Raw genomic sequence first — 16,049 nt, forward strand, 5'->3', positions numbered from 1 at the left:
TGTTTTTAGAATGAAGATAATTCCTTCCATAAAGTTTACTTTTTGTTGTTTATTCAGGAACCAGAGATTTTTAGAAGTAACGGCTTATTTTTATTACAAAAGTTTTAAGTGTCTTGATTGGAAGTACTATTTTTAATAGTGTTCTGTCTGTATCTGTTTGTGCATTTAAAATCATTTCTTTCTTTCTTCTGTGAACAGAGAATGAACGCTACCTTGAGTAGTTTGAGGGAAAAAGTCAATACTGCACAATGCCCATTACCTCTTTTCACCTGTCTCCATGTCAAACCCGATGTTTCAGAGCTGATGTTTGCAGGTTTGTAATTTCCTCTTTCAGAACATTTCCTGAAGCCTTTGAACTGTGGTTTCTAATGATTTTCTTTGGAATAAGATCATAAGCAATTTCAGTTGCTTATTTTAATAAATTTTTTTCTGTAACATAAAAACATTTGAAAATATAAGAAAATATTAACCTAGATGATGTTCTGGTTGTAGAGAATATTCCATGAAACTAGTTACTAATGTATCTTCATTTAAATTAGTGAAATAAAAAATCAACTATAAAAAATAAACCATGAATATAATCAATAACAATTTTAATTACTCATTTCTCAAAGACTTTTAGCAAAAATAGTATGCCTACTGCTTTTAGGCAATGCATATACTTTTGCTTGCTGCTTATATTTTCATTGCATTGGGTAATATAATATATTTATCATTCAAAGCACTATTCTAATTTTTATAATTCAGTACCTAAAAAGTACTAGGCTATACTTGTGGCAGCTGGTGAACTAAATGTCTCATTTTGTTAAATCTCAGATATAAACATTTGTTTCTTCTGTAGCTTCGCTTCTCATTAGGTGCTCTAAAATTATGTGACGTCATACTTCTGGGGGCCTCCACCAATCCTAATCTGCAGTGTGGTAGCATTTATGTCTGTAGCTGGTGGGGTTCATTATATTTTTTAGGGAAAGTGTCTCAGTGACATCAGTCACATTATGAGCTTAAAAAAATCATTGTGAGTAGCATGTAATTAACAGATTTATATCCAGAATCTTTTTGCAATTTTACCGAGTCTCACTTTTTTCCTCAACTGACTACTCTCAGGTAAGAATTTTGAATACTTTATAAAAAGCAGTGTACCTGGAATTCATTCATTCAAGTGTTTTTCAATTACATTGACTAAAATGTTTATCATGCTTATGGTTCAGAAAGCACTTATCATGTTTGTTATCTTATTCAATTTTTACTATGACCCAGGGAGGAAGGTATTTTTAGCTCTGCTTCACAGAAAAAAAAACAAAACCTGAGAAAGATTAAGTGATTTGCACATTGCCACATAGAAAGTAAGTAGCAGAGCTGAGAATTGGTCTTGAAAAATCCTTTGTCCTTTATGTAAAATTATCGACTTCTCTGATTACTGACCATGTAGAATGTAGTATGCCAGACACTAAGTGCAAACTCCCCTCCTTCCCCACAGCATAGCCTCTGTTCTATAAGATCTTATCATCTGGTTGGGAAGTCTACAATAATTATTAAAGAAGTTAAGGCACAAAAAAGAACAGAATGTTGCTATGCACTGTTCCCTTGACCAAATTACATGACATCTTTCAGCCTCAGTTTCCTCATCTGTTAAATGAGGATGAGACTCTCCTCATAGTGTTTTGCTAAATGAATGAGATGAAGTATGTAAAGTACTTAAAAGAGTGGCTGGCCCAAATTAAGTTTCAGTAAATCTTAACAATTTAAAGTGCTCTATGAAAGCTGTGTGAGAAAAGTCAGAGGTCTGAATCTTAAAGATGAATAGGGTTTGTATATGAGAGGCAAATTTAACTATTGGATGGGGGAATAGGTAGGGGACTAAGATAACCACGGTGTGCCCAGTAGCAATAAGGAACCATGCCTTGGCTGTAATGGAATTCATAGGGACAGTTGAGATTTTATCATTGAAGAGAAGTAAGTGCCGTGATGAAATTGGTTTTTGTTTTTGTTTTGTGTTTGCTTTCTCATAGCTCTTGTCTTGTGAGGTCTTGAAATGTTTGGAAATGGTTTGATAAATACCACCAGCATGGTAGTCAAATCTGTGCATAGCCAAATAAGCCATCTTTTACCCCAGAAGCATCATGATATGGTTAAACAAGCACTAGACTAATTGGAAAGCCTTGTCTTACTTCTAAGCTGAAATACCTTGGGTGGATCATTTAATCTCTCTGATTCTTATTTTCCTCTTTATAAAAAAAAAAAAGGACATTAATAAACTTCGAGTTTATCTTATGTAGCTATTAAGACAATCACATGAGATTTGCATAAGACTGAATATGATAAAGAGACAAAAATATAATAGTTTTATGACCATTGTTACAATTGTTATGGCATTTTCACAGTCGCCTCTTTTTATTCTGAACTTTTAGTCAGTCGCCATTCTCAAGAGAAAATCTGACTAAAATAATTAAAGAATAAATAATATTTCAGCGAGTGAATATTTTAGACTCATCTAGAGTGAGAAAAATCTGTTTTATGTTCAGTTAGTAGTCTTTCTACGGGGATATGTCTGATTTGTGCCATCTGTCTAACTGCAATATTGTTACTGAGATGAGAGATGCACCATTAACCTTCATTGTTTAACTTCTATGTTAAGGAGTTTCAAGCTGTTTCTTCCAACAGAGTTGGACAAAGCCATCAAACATTAGTTACGTGGATCTTGTATCCAGATAAGACATTCAAAGGTGCATGTTGTGAAGGCTCAAGCAGCTTCAGTTATTGAGGAAAAAAAAGAAGGGAGACATGTCTCTACTTTATTCCTTTAAAGTTTTCTTAGATAAAAATGGATACCAGAGGAAAAAAGTTGAAATAGTATCTAAATTATATTTTAAAAAGTCAAAGAACCAAATTATCTTAGCTTACAGAATTTTTATCAACTTTACTTCAACAATATCAGAGAATGTTTTTCTTCTCTCTTAGAATAGTTTTAAACACTATTCCCTTTTGAAGATTTTAAACAAATAAACATTAGTTGTTTAAACTGTTAAATATTTTTGACTCGTCCACTTCGCTGCATTGCTAAGAGGATTTAAAACTTTCATTTTAAAATTTCCATTGGTCAGTAAATTGCATTTACTGAGCACAACTTATAGACTCTATATCATGTTAAGTTCTTTGACAAACACTATAGGAGTGAAAATATAGTACTCTTCCTCAAGAAAGTTAGAATCCCCTTAACAACACAAAAATAAAACATGAAAAATTAATGAGCCATACACATAGAATATTATTATCTATTAAAGTGTGTAGAACTGACATAAGTACAAGATATCATAGAGGTTTAGTATATTGTCATAAGAGACTTCGTGAGGGTGATGGAACTCAAATTTGAGTTGAGCTAGGAAAGATCTATCAAGCAGAGGTGAAAGTCATCTCTATGTGAAACAGTATAAGAAAATGCTCAGAAAGGAAGCCAAAGGTATGTTTTGAGGAGCAGTGAAAAAAAACTAGCCTTGATATGAACTGGTGAAGAGTAGGTGGTATATTTGGGAAAACCATTAGTGCCAAGTCATAGAAAGATTTGAATTCCAGGCAGAACTGTTTTTATTCGGTTGTGATGATAATGGGAAATGTTTAATGCTTTTGGGTAGGGCAAGAAAATTATTTAAGTAGTGTTTTTGAAAAACGTGTTTTGGTGATTCATGTGGGTAGATTGGCAAGGAAAGAAACTGGAGGCAGTCATATCACTGTATTTTGTAATAAGGTACTGGAACTAGGGAGATACTGATAAGGAAAGAGAGGAGAAGATGGTTGTGAGAAGCCTAAAGGTTACTGGTGAGATTGGTGATGGCTGGATTGCATAGAAGAGTGGTTTCAGTTAAAAAGAAATTTTTTTTTTTTCCTGGGCTGTGATAGCATGATTTACAGAAACAGGTAAGCCAGATGGGGAGGAAATGTTATGAGTTCCTTTCCAGGCAAGTATAGTGGGGTGTGATGACAGCATATCCAAGCATAAACGTGCAACAGGAAGTTGGAATTAAGTAGATAAGGGTGCAGGACAGAGGTTTGAGTCTGAAATGCACGAGTCAACAGCAAAGGAACAATAGTCAAATACTACCATGGTGAGTTCTTCAGTAAGGATTAGAGAGCAAATCTTACCTCTTGAGAATGTGTGTAATTACTGGGTGCACAAGCCACAGCATTAATAAAGACAAGATTACCACAAAAGTAGGAACCAGGAAATTATCACGCTTGATTACCCAAGGTAGGTGTGTGAAATTCAGAGATAGGAAATTACTTGTAGTGATATAGAAATTTTCCTAACAGCCTCTGATTCATTGCTAGTCATGTCTCAGTAACTCCATGTAAATCATTATACTCCACTTTCTGAGGAAGAGTATATGTACCATTTGCCTTTGACTTGAAATGAATTATAATGTGTTCTCATCACAATTGTGGTTTCATAACTTCCTTCATGAAAGTAGAATGTCCTGATCTACCATTGAGTAAACAAATATACATTCACAATTCCTTTTCCAAAACTTTGGGGTCAGCTGTTTTGGAATTCAGAATATTTTAGATTTTAAAGTTAAAAAAATATTTATACTGTATAATATGTAATACCCCATTGGGTTCTTATAATCAAATAGAGTGATTTCTCCGATAGAATGTATCAATGTTCACATTAAGTGAGAACATAAAGATTAAGCCTCACAGCATTTCAAGACTGGTTTTTCTGCTAAATGAGTTCAGGTCAGGTTTTACCCTCAAATGAATAGCAAAAAACCTTGTGGATTTTGGAGTTATTTGGATTTCGAATTTGTTGGATAAGCAGTTAGACATGTTATAATTTCAGAAAAGGAAAAACTGAAAAAATAAAAAGGAGGCCAGAGGGTTATGAGTCAGGCAGGGTTGGATGGCGGTGAGACTTCATAGAGGATGGTCAACAAAGACATTGAACTAAAGTTAAGAAGGAGCAAGCCTTATAATTGCAGAAGAGGTGCTGAGGTGGAAATGAGCTTGCCCTCTTTGAGGAACATTAAGAAGGCTTGTGTGGCTGAGGTAGAATAAGCAAGACAAGATGTGGTAGGAGATTGGTTAGGACATGTGGTCAGAACAGGCAGCGTGAGCCAGACCATCATGAAGCCTCGTTGGCCATGTTTTTATTTTCAATGTAATGGTAAGCCATTGGAAAGTTTTTAGCTGGCATTAGTGTACTTTGATTTATATTTTGAAAAATCCATTCTGGCTACTACTATCAAAAAGATAGTAGGAGAATAGAGAAGAGACATTTTAGGAGAGTATTGTGGAGATCCAGGGGAGAGAGTATGTCAGTTTGTACCAGTATGGTTATGGTGGACAAATGGATAAGTAGCCAGTTTCTAACCATATCTGACGATGCAGCCTACAGAACTTGATTCTTTGTATGTGAGATATAAGGGAAAGGGAACAATCAAGAACAATCCTAAAGTATGAGTAATGGCATGAATATATAAAAAGTAGTACAATTTACCAAGAAGAGAAGACTGAGAGAATGGCAAGTGTAGGAAATGGGAGCCAAAAACCAGGAATTCTTTTTGGATCCATTAAAACTCAAATTATTAGACATGGTTATAGCCATAGGAATACGTGAAATATAATAGTGCCTACCATTTATTGAGCAATTAAAATGTACTAAGCCCTCTTCTAAGCTCTTTACATTTCATAACTCATTAGATCTTCACAACTGTTCTACAGACTATCCACTGATTTTATTCACATTTTACAGTTCCCTGTAAATTTTTCACGTTCCTTAGTTCCCTTAGATTAGGGAAGTAAGAGACAGAGAACACAAGTAATCTACCCAAGGTTGCACAGTTAGTAAGCAGCAGAATGGGATTTGAACCCAGTGCTCTGGTTCCAGAGCCTCTGCTCTTAGAAAGTTTATTCTGTTGACTCTATTACCCTGTATTTCCTAAGACATTCAGCATAAAACTTTGCATGGTAATCTTGTGAGGTGGAATAATGGTTAATAAGCAAAATTGAGGAAAGAGGAAGAAAAGGCAAATGTTAGAAAACACTTTGTTCCATTTTCATAGTGTGCTTGCATTATCAGAAAGAATTTAATTCCTCTATCTCCTTCCTGAATTTTACTTCTAAGTCAGCAGTTTTCAATTTTCCATTCTTTAGAATTAAAATGGACTTGATAAAGGACGTCTGAGTTTTTAAATGCGAAAGGGTATTCAATCTGTGCAAATTAGAAGGGATCATTTTGTGTTCTCATCTTATTCATCTACAAGCTTTTCTCCCCCCAACCTCTATACAATGCCATATACGTAATAGGCATTTGGTTAATTCTTTAAACGTATTTTAAATAAAGGAGAATAATCATGGCATTGTTGAAGTGATCTTTAGCTGTGCACATCTCTGTAGTATTTTCCTATTAATGGATTGCATTTTTTTTTTAAATGCTTTCAGATTGGGTTGAATTTAGTCCATATGAGATTGGCATGGCTAAATATGGGACTTTTATGGCTCCTGACTTATTTGGAAGCAAATTTTTTATGGGAACAGTTGTGAAGAAATATGAAGAAAACCCTTTGCATTTCTTAATGGGTAAGTGATCAAAATCTACCACTAGTTTGACCATTTTAAATCTTGGTGCATTCTAAGTTATTCTCTTTTTTTTTGCTTTACTTTAGGTGTCTGGGGCAGTGCCTTTTCTATATTGTTCAACAGAGTCTTAGGAGTTTCTGGCTCACAAAATAAAGGTTCCACAATGGAGGAAGAATTAGGTATTGTAAAAACATGCTTACATTAAGAATAATTGTGCTACATTGATACATTTCATTAACATGTACATATAGAGAAAATTAAATCATAATAAAGATTATAATTGTTCTAAAGTTATCAATAATTTGGTTGAATCAACCTAAATATTTCCTAGAAATCATATGTATATTACTTCTTAAGGACTATTCTGACATGGAGGTTGGGAAATTCATAAAAACCATTGATTCTTAAGAATAATTTTTACTAGGGCATCCCCATTCCTTTTTAGTCATTATACATCTAAACACACTACGTGTGTTTGAGAATACTTCTTTTATCAAATAAAGTAGCTTTTTAAAGATTAGATTCATCAACAGTTGAACACAGTATAATGATTAAAGATGAATTCATACTTTTCAGCTTATTTATCCCTTAAATACTAACTCACTAGAATTCTGTTAGCTTCTTATAGCTAATTCATAGCAAAAAGAAGGAAAAAATATTTTGAATTTTCTGTAGCAAACTAACACTAATGATTTTCTTTAAATCTAACTCTAGTCCATAATAAATTAAAAATAATATTTACAAAACTTGAAAAAGTAGACTTAAACTCAATTGGGGACCAGTGGTTTTCATTCATTATAAGACTAATGCCATAGGAACATATGTTTTCTTGGATGAATATTTTGACTTCAAACTTAAAGCAAACAAAACAGACGTTCAGTATCTCCTAAATACCTTGCCGTCTATATTGTAATCAACGCGAAATTTCATTATGGCCGTTGAATCATGGTGGGAAAGAGCAGTGGGATGTTAAATCTGAATTTAGGGCCAGCCCAGCAGGGGCTGGAGAGGAAGGTCCTGTAGATTATCAGCACACTAACTACCTACTACCTCTTCTCTGTCCGTGAAGTATAACACATCTATTTGAGGACAGAGTTGACTGAGTATCATAAATGACTTTTTCAACAATCAATTCATTTGAAGATTACTTGCATGTAAAAAACTTACTATAGAATTTTTTTGACAAGCTGCCTTTAACTGTTCCAGATGATGGCAGTTGATTTAATTAAGCTTTAGATGCAAAAAAGAATACAATTGTAACATTAATTAATACTCTACAAGTTGGTTTAAAAGTAGTATTATCACTCCTTTTGCAAGAATTGATTTTTGTTATTTGATATTTATAGTAATTCTAGTAACTTTCCTCAGTCCTTAATATTTTCTTCAACAGTATTATTTGCATTTTTGGGTTGTTCTTAATAAGTAAAAGAGAAGTGATCTTATGATTGCACTAGAGCCAAAGATTTTAAAATATAAATAAAAACAAAAAAAGGCATTTTGTACATGAACTTGCTCCTGTCCTCTGAGCCTCGCTTAGTCAACAAGCAGCCAAGGTTGGTGGAACTCGTGAGCCTGCTCTGGCCTTAATTACAGAGCCACATTCTCTTTAGGGCAACTGCAAGGCAAAGTGTAGAATGCTGAAATTCTCTGCCTTGATTTATTTTAATGAACGTCACATCCCTGATGAATATCCTGTTCTCAACTTTAATTTTGTGGAAATAATTAGCTCTTCTCTAAATTATGTGAAGACTTCAGAAAAAAAAAAAAAAAGAGAGAGAAGAAGAACATAAGTACCACATATTATGAGGCTCACTTCCCTGTGCTCCTCTGTTGAATAATCCAGATAAACCTAGGGTTTGTTATTTTTTCCTCCTAAGGCAGGAAGAGAATAGGACTGAAACAACACGTCTGAAGGTGGGTGAGACGATGGCTGAAGGCCAAGGAAAAGGAGAATGTTTATACTAAATAGTGTTGAGAATATTCTTTGTTGTGGAGACGTCCCCGTTGAGACCAGTGGTTTGGTAGCTTATTCACTTGTTCTACGTGTCAGACTTAAGGGGAATATTGTGTACCTGAGAACCGCCAGTCAGCAGGATGCGTGTCACCTCAGATTGGGGAAGGGTTCCCAGAAATGAGACCAGGGAGGGGACTGAGGGAAATCTGAGGACTCCTGGTGACTCTTTCATCCACTGGCTGACTAAAATTTACCTCTTAAATGGGTGTTCAAACGTAGTTGTTGTTTCTTTTTCTTCCTTCTAAAGAAAGACTTTTAGGTAAACAGGATCACAATCAGTTAACTCTAAATGAAATTCTCTACGTTCTCTAGGAGTTTTGAATGTGAACAATCTATGCTTCTGAACAGATGAAGCTATACATTATACTCTAGTGATGGAAAATAAATTCAGAATATTTAGCTATTCGTATCATGAAAACTTCCTTATAAAGAAGACAATATTTTGGTGAACTCTCTTCTTAAATGAGAGTATCAAATGTGACCAAAAAAAAAAAAAATGCATAAGGAAAGAAAATTTTGTCCTGCCAAAATACACGTAGGACCAGAAACACACCTAATGTATATGACCCCTGGAGTGGATCATTTCTTAGCATCCCCTCTCCTCTATGCAACAAAATTACTTTCTGTAATAGTCATGAAATGGAATGAATAATAATATTAGCCAGTGAACACTTTCTTTTATTGAATTTTACATGTGTAATCATACCAGTAAAATTAAATAAATCTAAAAATTTTTAAAAAGTCAATCTACTGACTCAAGCATTTATTAACCCTTCCATTATGTACTCTTGATTATTCATGGACATGACATTTATGTAGGTATAATAAATGTATGCAAAGTAATATGGGGAAACAAAATGTAACACCTATATCTCTCTGAGTTTAGACCCCCAAAATGATTCTATCACTGAAAATTATAAATTTAGAGTCAGTTTTTTAAATTAAAAAAAAAATTCTATTGACTAATATAAGGAAAAAAATTACTAGACAGAAAGCAGTTTCATGTAAGCATCCAAAGAAAGTTTGATTTTTCTACAAATGATGATTATAAGAATGGTCTGAGTACTTCATAGTTTAGGTACTTTTTACTTGAAAAAAGACAACTAGTTATTATGCTAGATCTTACCCCTGTCTTTTTTTTTTTTAAGGATTTATGGGTTTTATTTTAGTTTTTATAACTACCCCCTTAATATGGCCTGAGGAAGCACAAATTCTCGACACCAAATGGCACATTTCAACAGGTGATTTTCAGTATTATTGAAAATCAAAAAATAACTTCTATTAGTAGCTTTCATTCATTTTGATGAAACTGTTCTGTAGCCCCCGCCCCCGTAGGTTTTGGTATTACCCTGCACATACCTTCATAAACACTACTTATATTTAATTGAAGAAAAATATACTCTTTTGATATAACAAGGAGCGTCTTATAATCAAGTTATTCTTCTTGTCAGAATTAAGATAAGTAAAAATTCTCCACTTTAAATCATGAAAGAATAAATTTTAAACTAATTTTTCATGTCTTGGGAAATTTTGTTTTCCAATGAGAAATTTGAAAATAATAAATGCAATAAATTTAGATTTACTAAATTGATCTAAATTTGCACTAGTAAATCTAGTAGACCTCACTCTGGGGTTTTGCTGAGATTACTTCCTTATTGTAAATTTAACTGTCAGTCTTGACACCTGAGAGCCTTCAATTGTTTTGTTTTCTTTCCACAGAAAATATTACAGCAAAGCATATTGTGAGTAATGATAGCTCAGATAGCGATGATGAATTACAAGAACCCAAAGGTAAGTGAGCTGGAGCCTTGTCTGGCAGAAGTCCATTAGGAAAGACTATGAGTGTTTTGTCTGATTCTCTCACTCAAGATGCGAATGGCTATCTCTGCTTAAGGCACTGAGTGATAGAATTGTAGCTTTCAGTTCAAAGAGAGAATTAATGCTGTGTATGTAACAACATATGCAAAACATAAGTATCCCTTATTTCTTTTCCTTTTAAGACCTCAAAAATATTATCAATTGAACAATTAGAGAACAAACTGAGATGGTAGAAATATCAAATTCTGTTTTAAATCTGATTAGAGCACCGGGCTGCTCAGCATGGAAACTGATTTGGGAACATTTTTACATGGCTTTAAAAATTAAAATTTCGTCTTTTAAAATTTTATTATTAAGTAACATGGAAAATTGCATTCTCATTTCATTCCTGAGCCTTATCTTATTGCCAACACTCCACCTCCTAGGAGAGGATCAGCAATGAAGTAGGGTAGAATTATCAAGAACTTTTTGTTGCATATATTACTTTGTAGTATAAATGAGTTCTTTTACATTTTGGCAAGGCAGCTTTCAGCCTGGTGTGGATCGGAGAGTGATGGAGTTGGAGAAGGGTTAAGGCGAGGATCAGGGATATTTGTGGTAAAAAGGAGTGATTTTACATTTTGATGCAGTGTTTTGACACCGCCGTTTGTACAGATGCTCCCAGTAGTCCAAAACCAAAAACAAACAAAACAATTAAACAAACAAACAGAAGATTTTATAATAACTGGGTGCATATGTCCTACTACAGTTTGAATAGGATCATCTATATTTTAGACGTTAAATGCTTTCTTGTCCAAAACTTAACAAATTCCACCAGCCATGGTATAGATGTTGGAAGAGTCTGTTTTATCCTTGCTGCATTAACACTAAAATTAAAATTCTCTTTTCATAGCTAGACTATTACTTCCTCCTAAGATAAGTTTGTGCAAATTAGAGAAAAGATGCCTTCTGTCAAAAATGCAGCTAGAGGCCCACAGCTTGGCTAGCGTGCAGTTTCTTGTGACTATTAAAAAAGGGAATCCTCTCCTGGGCAGACAAAGCTCCCAATCAGGCACAAGGCTTGGCCAGTGGTACACAATGTGGACTTCAGCCTCTATTTGCCTGCTGTCCTGCTGCCATATGCAGTCGATGATTTGCCTAATTAGATATAGCAGCCCAGGTCATCGTTAAGCAGGAACCCTGAAAGAACCCTGCCCTGGAAGGAACTAAGTCTTAATTCTGGCACCTTTGTATTTTTAATTTTAATTTTATTTTATTTTTTACTTTTTCAGGTCTTTTTTCAAATTTTGAATTTCTTTTTAATGAAGGGAGCTAGCCTACAAAGGGGATAGACAGCATATGCCTAGCGTTTCTAGAATTAATTATGTATTGATTTAGGGACTATCAAGCAGAGGTAATAATGATTTGTCAATTATTAAGTACATTACTATAGATGATCAGTACATTTGATCACTTTTGTAGTACTAGATGATTGTCTTAAGGCTGAGAAGTTCAAGGACCCTTTGAATATGGCTGCATTGGTTTTAGTACCAGCCTAGATTGGAGAATGATAATTAGGATGTTTTTGAGGATTTCTTATTAGCTCTCAGTATTCATTCTTTTCTTTTTAAACAGCCTTTATTTTCTAGAGTAGTTTGAGAATCACAGCAAAATTGAGCAAAAAGTACAGAGAATTCTCATATATTCCCTGCACCTATACACGTATAGCCTCCCCCACTATCAACATCCTGTCCCAAAGTGGGACATTTGTTAACAATCCATGAACCTACACTGACACAACGTTATCACTCAAAGTCCAAACTTTAGGGTTCACTCTTGGTATTGTATATTCCATAAGTTTTCACAAATGTATAATGACATGTATCCACCATTATAGTATCATACAGAGTAGTTTCCCTGCCCTAAAAGTCCTCTGTGCTCTGTCTATTCATTCCTCTGCCACCCACCCCCAACCCCTGACAACCACTGATCTTTTTACTGTCTCTATAGTTTTGCCTTTTCCAGAATGTCATATAATTGGAGTCACATAGTAGATAGCCTTTTCAGATTGGCTTCTTTCACTTAGTAATATGCATTTAAGTCTCTTCTATGTCTCTTCATGGCTTGATAGCTCATTTCTTTTTAGCACCGGATAATATACCATTGTCTGGATGTACCACAGTTCATTTCTCCAGTCGCCTAATGAAGAATATCTTGGTTGCTTCCAAGTTTTGTATTCATAATTGAATAAAGCTGCTATAAATGCCCATGTTCAGATTTCTGTGTGGATATAAGTTTTTAACTCCTTTGTGTGAAAACCAAGAAGCATGATTGCTAGATCATATGATAAGAGTATAATTTAGTTTTGTGAGAAACTTCCAAACTGTCTTCCAAAGTAGCAGCACCATTTTACATCCCCACCAGCCAAGTGTGAGTGTTCCCATTGCTCCACATCCTGTTGCCAGCATTTGGTGTTGTCGGGTTTGGATTTTGGCATTTCTAATAGGTGTGTAGTGGTATCTCATTGTGGTTTTAATTTGCATTTCCCTGATGACATATGATGTGGGGCATCTTTTCATATATTTACTTGCCATCTGTATGTCTTCTTTGGTGAGGTGCCTGTTAAGGTCTTTTGCTCATTTTTTAATTGAGATGTTTGTTTTCTTATTGTTGAGTTTTAAGAGTTCTTTCTATGTTTTGAAAAAATAACAGTCCTTTGTCAGATATGTCTTTTGCAAATAATTTCTCCCAGTTTGTGGCTTGTCTTTTCATTCTCCTAAGGCTCCTTCATTTTTAGTCATATAATTTTGAGAAAGATCTTTAGGCATTTTCAACTTTAGTTTCTTCAAATCTATACTGGCATCATTTTACCTGCTCTCACAGAATTTTTGTAATCATCAAATTAACAAATGCATACGAAGGGCTTTAAGTTGTAAAGAGCTACGCAAATAGAAATTTACTATTAGTATTATAGCTAAGAACCCATAGATACCATTTATCTTTTGACTGCTGGGTTTGTCCCGCAAGACGTGCCATTTCCAAATATATCACAAGGAAAGTAGATCCTCTGCTGGTACAGAAGTGGGGTTTATTTAATAATAACAATAATAGTAATAATGATAATGATGATGAAGAAGAAGCAGCTCCAAATCTTTGGAAAATAATTGAGTGTCTTATTCATATCCTCTGTAACTGGAGATATAAATCAGTTTAAAGCCTAATTTGTTCTAGTGAAAGATTTTCTTTGTCATGTTTGGCATTCGAAAAGTGTGAGAGTAGAAAAGAGCATATTTGTTTTTTGTGACTATTGAGCCATCTGGATTGGTTACTGACAGAGCCAATCTTCATTTACTAAGATTCGGTGCTAAAAACCAATCTTCATTTACTCAGGTCAGTTAAACTAATCTTTGTGTAGATAAAAAGTTATTATGGTTTCATGTATGTTTAGTTAACATTTATTGGAAATTATGAAGTTTGAACATAAACTCTCTTTTCTCTCTCTCAACACACACACACATGTAGTTTTATATATGTGTGTATATTTATATACAGAGTTCCCAGAAATCTGAAGAGGAGGGATTCAGGTGGATGGGATTACCTATATTGTTCTTAGATTTGGATTATGGTTGAGTAGTATTGATGATTATGATGCTGCTTCTACTGCTACAACTATTTCTACTATTAACTACTGTTTATTAAGAATTTAATATGGGCCAGGCACATTTCTAAGAACTTCACCTGAATGCACTAACTCAGTTAATCTTCACAACAGCCCTCTGAGGTTTACTGATGAGGAAGTGAAGGCTGAGAAGGGTTAACTAGCTAGTAAACAATGGAGAGAGGATTGGAATCCAGGCAGTCTGATTCTGGAGCCAATGGTCTAAATAACTACACAATACAGCTTTCCAGTAGTAGTAATGTGTGCATAGGTTTTAAGGAAAAAGTCATTTAAAACTGCTTCTTTTGGAAGATTGCTGAATTTTAAAACATTTTAAAGCATGTGTTTACATTACAGGGTTTTAAAACCCAAACTTTATAAATAAGGATGAAATGACTCTTCATAGGGTGTTTATTGAGCAGCAAATATGTGAATCCTTCAGTTGTCTGTTCCCAGTTTGCATAATTTCGGGATGTTTATTAAACAGAACAGGGAAGGAAACTTAAGAAATTAAGAGGATAGGATTAGCTACTATGGATTTTTCCTGTGTCTGTATGTGTTTGTGTTTGTGTGTGTGTGTGTAGCCAAGGGAAAGGAAGCAAAGGACTGAGGAAGGAGAGAAAGGGGAAAATAGAAGTTTATGTGGAAATCTAAGACTAGACCAAGTAACACTGTCAAGGACACAACCTTTAGATTGGCTATAGGTAAAGGGTAAAGTAAGAACAAAAATGATTAACTGAGATATTTACTATATTCAAACATACAAATAAACATTTGTTAAATCAAAAGCCAAAGAGATTCATTGTTAATTTTAACATTCAATTGCCCGAAGAAGAACCTTTTTTTTTTTAATGGATCTTGGAATCTGTGTAACGATCTTTTCTTTTTCTTTAGGCACTGAAAATGAGGATGCTGCAAGGGACTATCAAAATGATAATCAAGCAAGTTGGGTCCATCGTATGCTAATGGCCTTGGTGAGTGACTCAGCTTTATTCAACACCAGAGAAGGACGGGCTGGGAAGGTGCACAACTTCATGTTGGGCTTGAATCTCAATACATCCTACCCACTGTCTCCTTTGAGAGACTTTACCACACAGGAATCCGTGGATGAAGATGAACTGGATGCAGCTGTAACAGGTGAGTACGCAAAATATAATCCACGGAAGCTTATTCAGGAAATCTTTATTCCTTCTCTGGGAGAAGCATTTTAATTATTATTAATACTTATTCCTTTATACTCAATCAGCAACATGCATTTAATGTGTGAAGGGCTTCGAATTACTGTTTTTTGGAAGAAAAAATATATATTGGATAGGAAATAGCATCGCCACGTCAGCATAGAAAACTGTCATTGAAATACTGAGAAGTACCTTAGATCTTCCCTGTATTGGTCAGGGTTCACTTACAGAAAACAGGAAACCCCCTCCCTTGTTTAATTGAAAGGAGTTTGAAGTAGGGAATTAGATGTTCACAAAATTGTTCTGAGGCTTGGAGGAGCAAGCTCCAGGCTGAGCGTCCAGGAATGATTCCAAAAACACTTCCGAATCACCCTCACCAACGCCCCCACACCTGTGCTTGGCAGTGGAAATAGCAGAAACATAGCCTGTGTCTCATTTCCTCCTTCAAGTCTTATGTGGGTGTTTCTCCTTGGCAAAGGTCTCAGCAGAACCAGAACTGTAAGCGAGTCTGGTCTGTGTCTTGAGCCTGGCTCTCTAGGGCAGTGCAGTAATGCATGCAGTCTAGGGGTTGGAGTGGAGTTGAGTTCACATGCAGTGTCCCATCAGGCTGTTGAATCTGTCCCTCCGGTTCTCAGTGAGGTTAGGTAACTTTCTTAAGGTCACCTGGTAAGAACCCACTCACTTTCAGGTTTGTCACTTAGCCAAATTCCAAAGAATAATTCCCTTGATTCTTCAGTTCCATGCATGTTTCAAACTAAAAGTTAAATTTTCCTTGGTGACTTATCAATACATAGTAATCTTTCTTATAATGATCCCGTCATCTTAAATT

At 34.8% G+C, this 16,049-nt stretch overlaps 1 protein-coding gene across 1 annotated transcript in view; it reads left to right on the top strand.

The window, feature by feature from the left end:
- The window catches only part of PLA2G4A (phospholipase A2 group IVA), a 149,265-nt gene that overhangs the window by 104,759 nt on the left and 28,457 nt on the right, over positions 1-16,049 (top strand). The window contains exons 10-14 of the mRNA XM_004424914.3: positions 199-313; positions 6,436-6,573; positions 6,660-6,752; positions 10,307-10,378; positions 14,937-15,179. Of these exons, the coding sequence (XP_004424971.1) occupies positions 199-313; positions 6,436-6,573; positions 6,660-6,752; positions 10,307-10,378; positions 14,937-15,179 (661 nt within the window). The remainder of the gene's footprint in view (positions 1-198; positions 314-6,435; positions 6,574-6,659; positions 6,753-10,306; positions 10,379-14,936; positions 15,180-16,049) is intronic.

Source organism: Ceratotherium simum, chromosome 2, assembly GCF_057802395.1.
Source record: "Ceratotherium simum simum isolate JZ-2026a chromosome 2, ASM5780239v1, whole genome shotgun sequence".
In the NCBI taxonomy this organism is placed as follows: domain Eukaryota; kingdom Metazoa; phylum Chordata; class Mammalia; order Perissodactyla; family Rhinocerotidae; genus Ceratotherium; species Ceratotherium simum.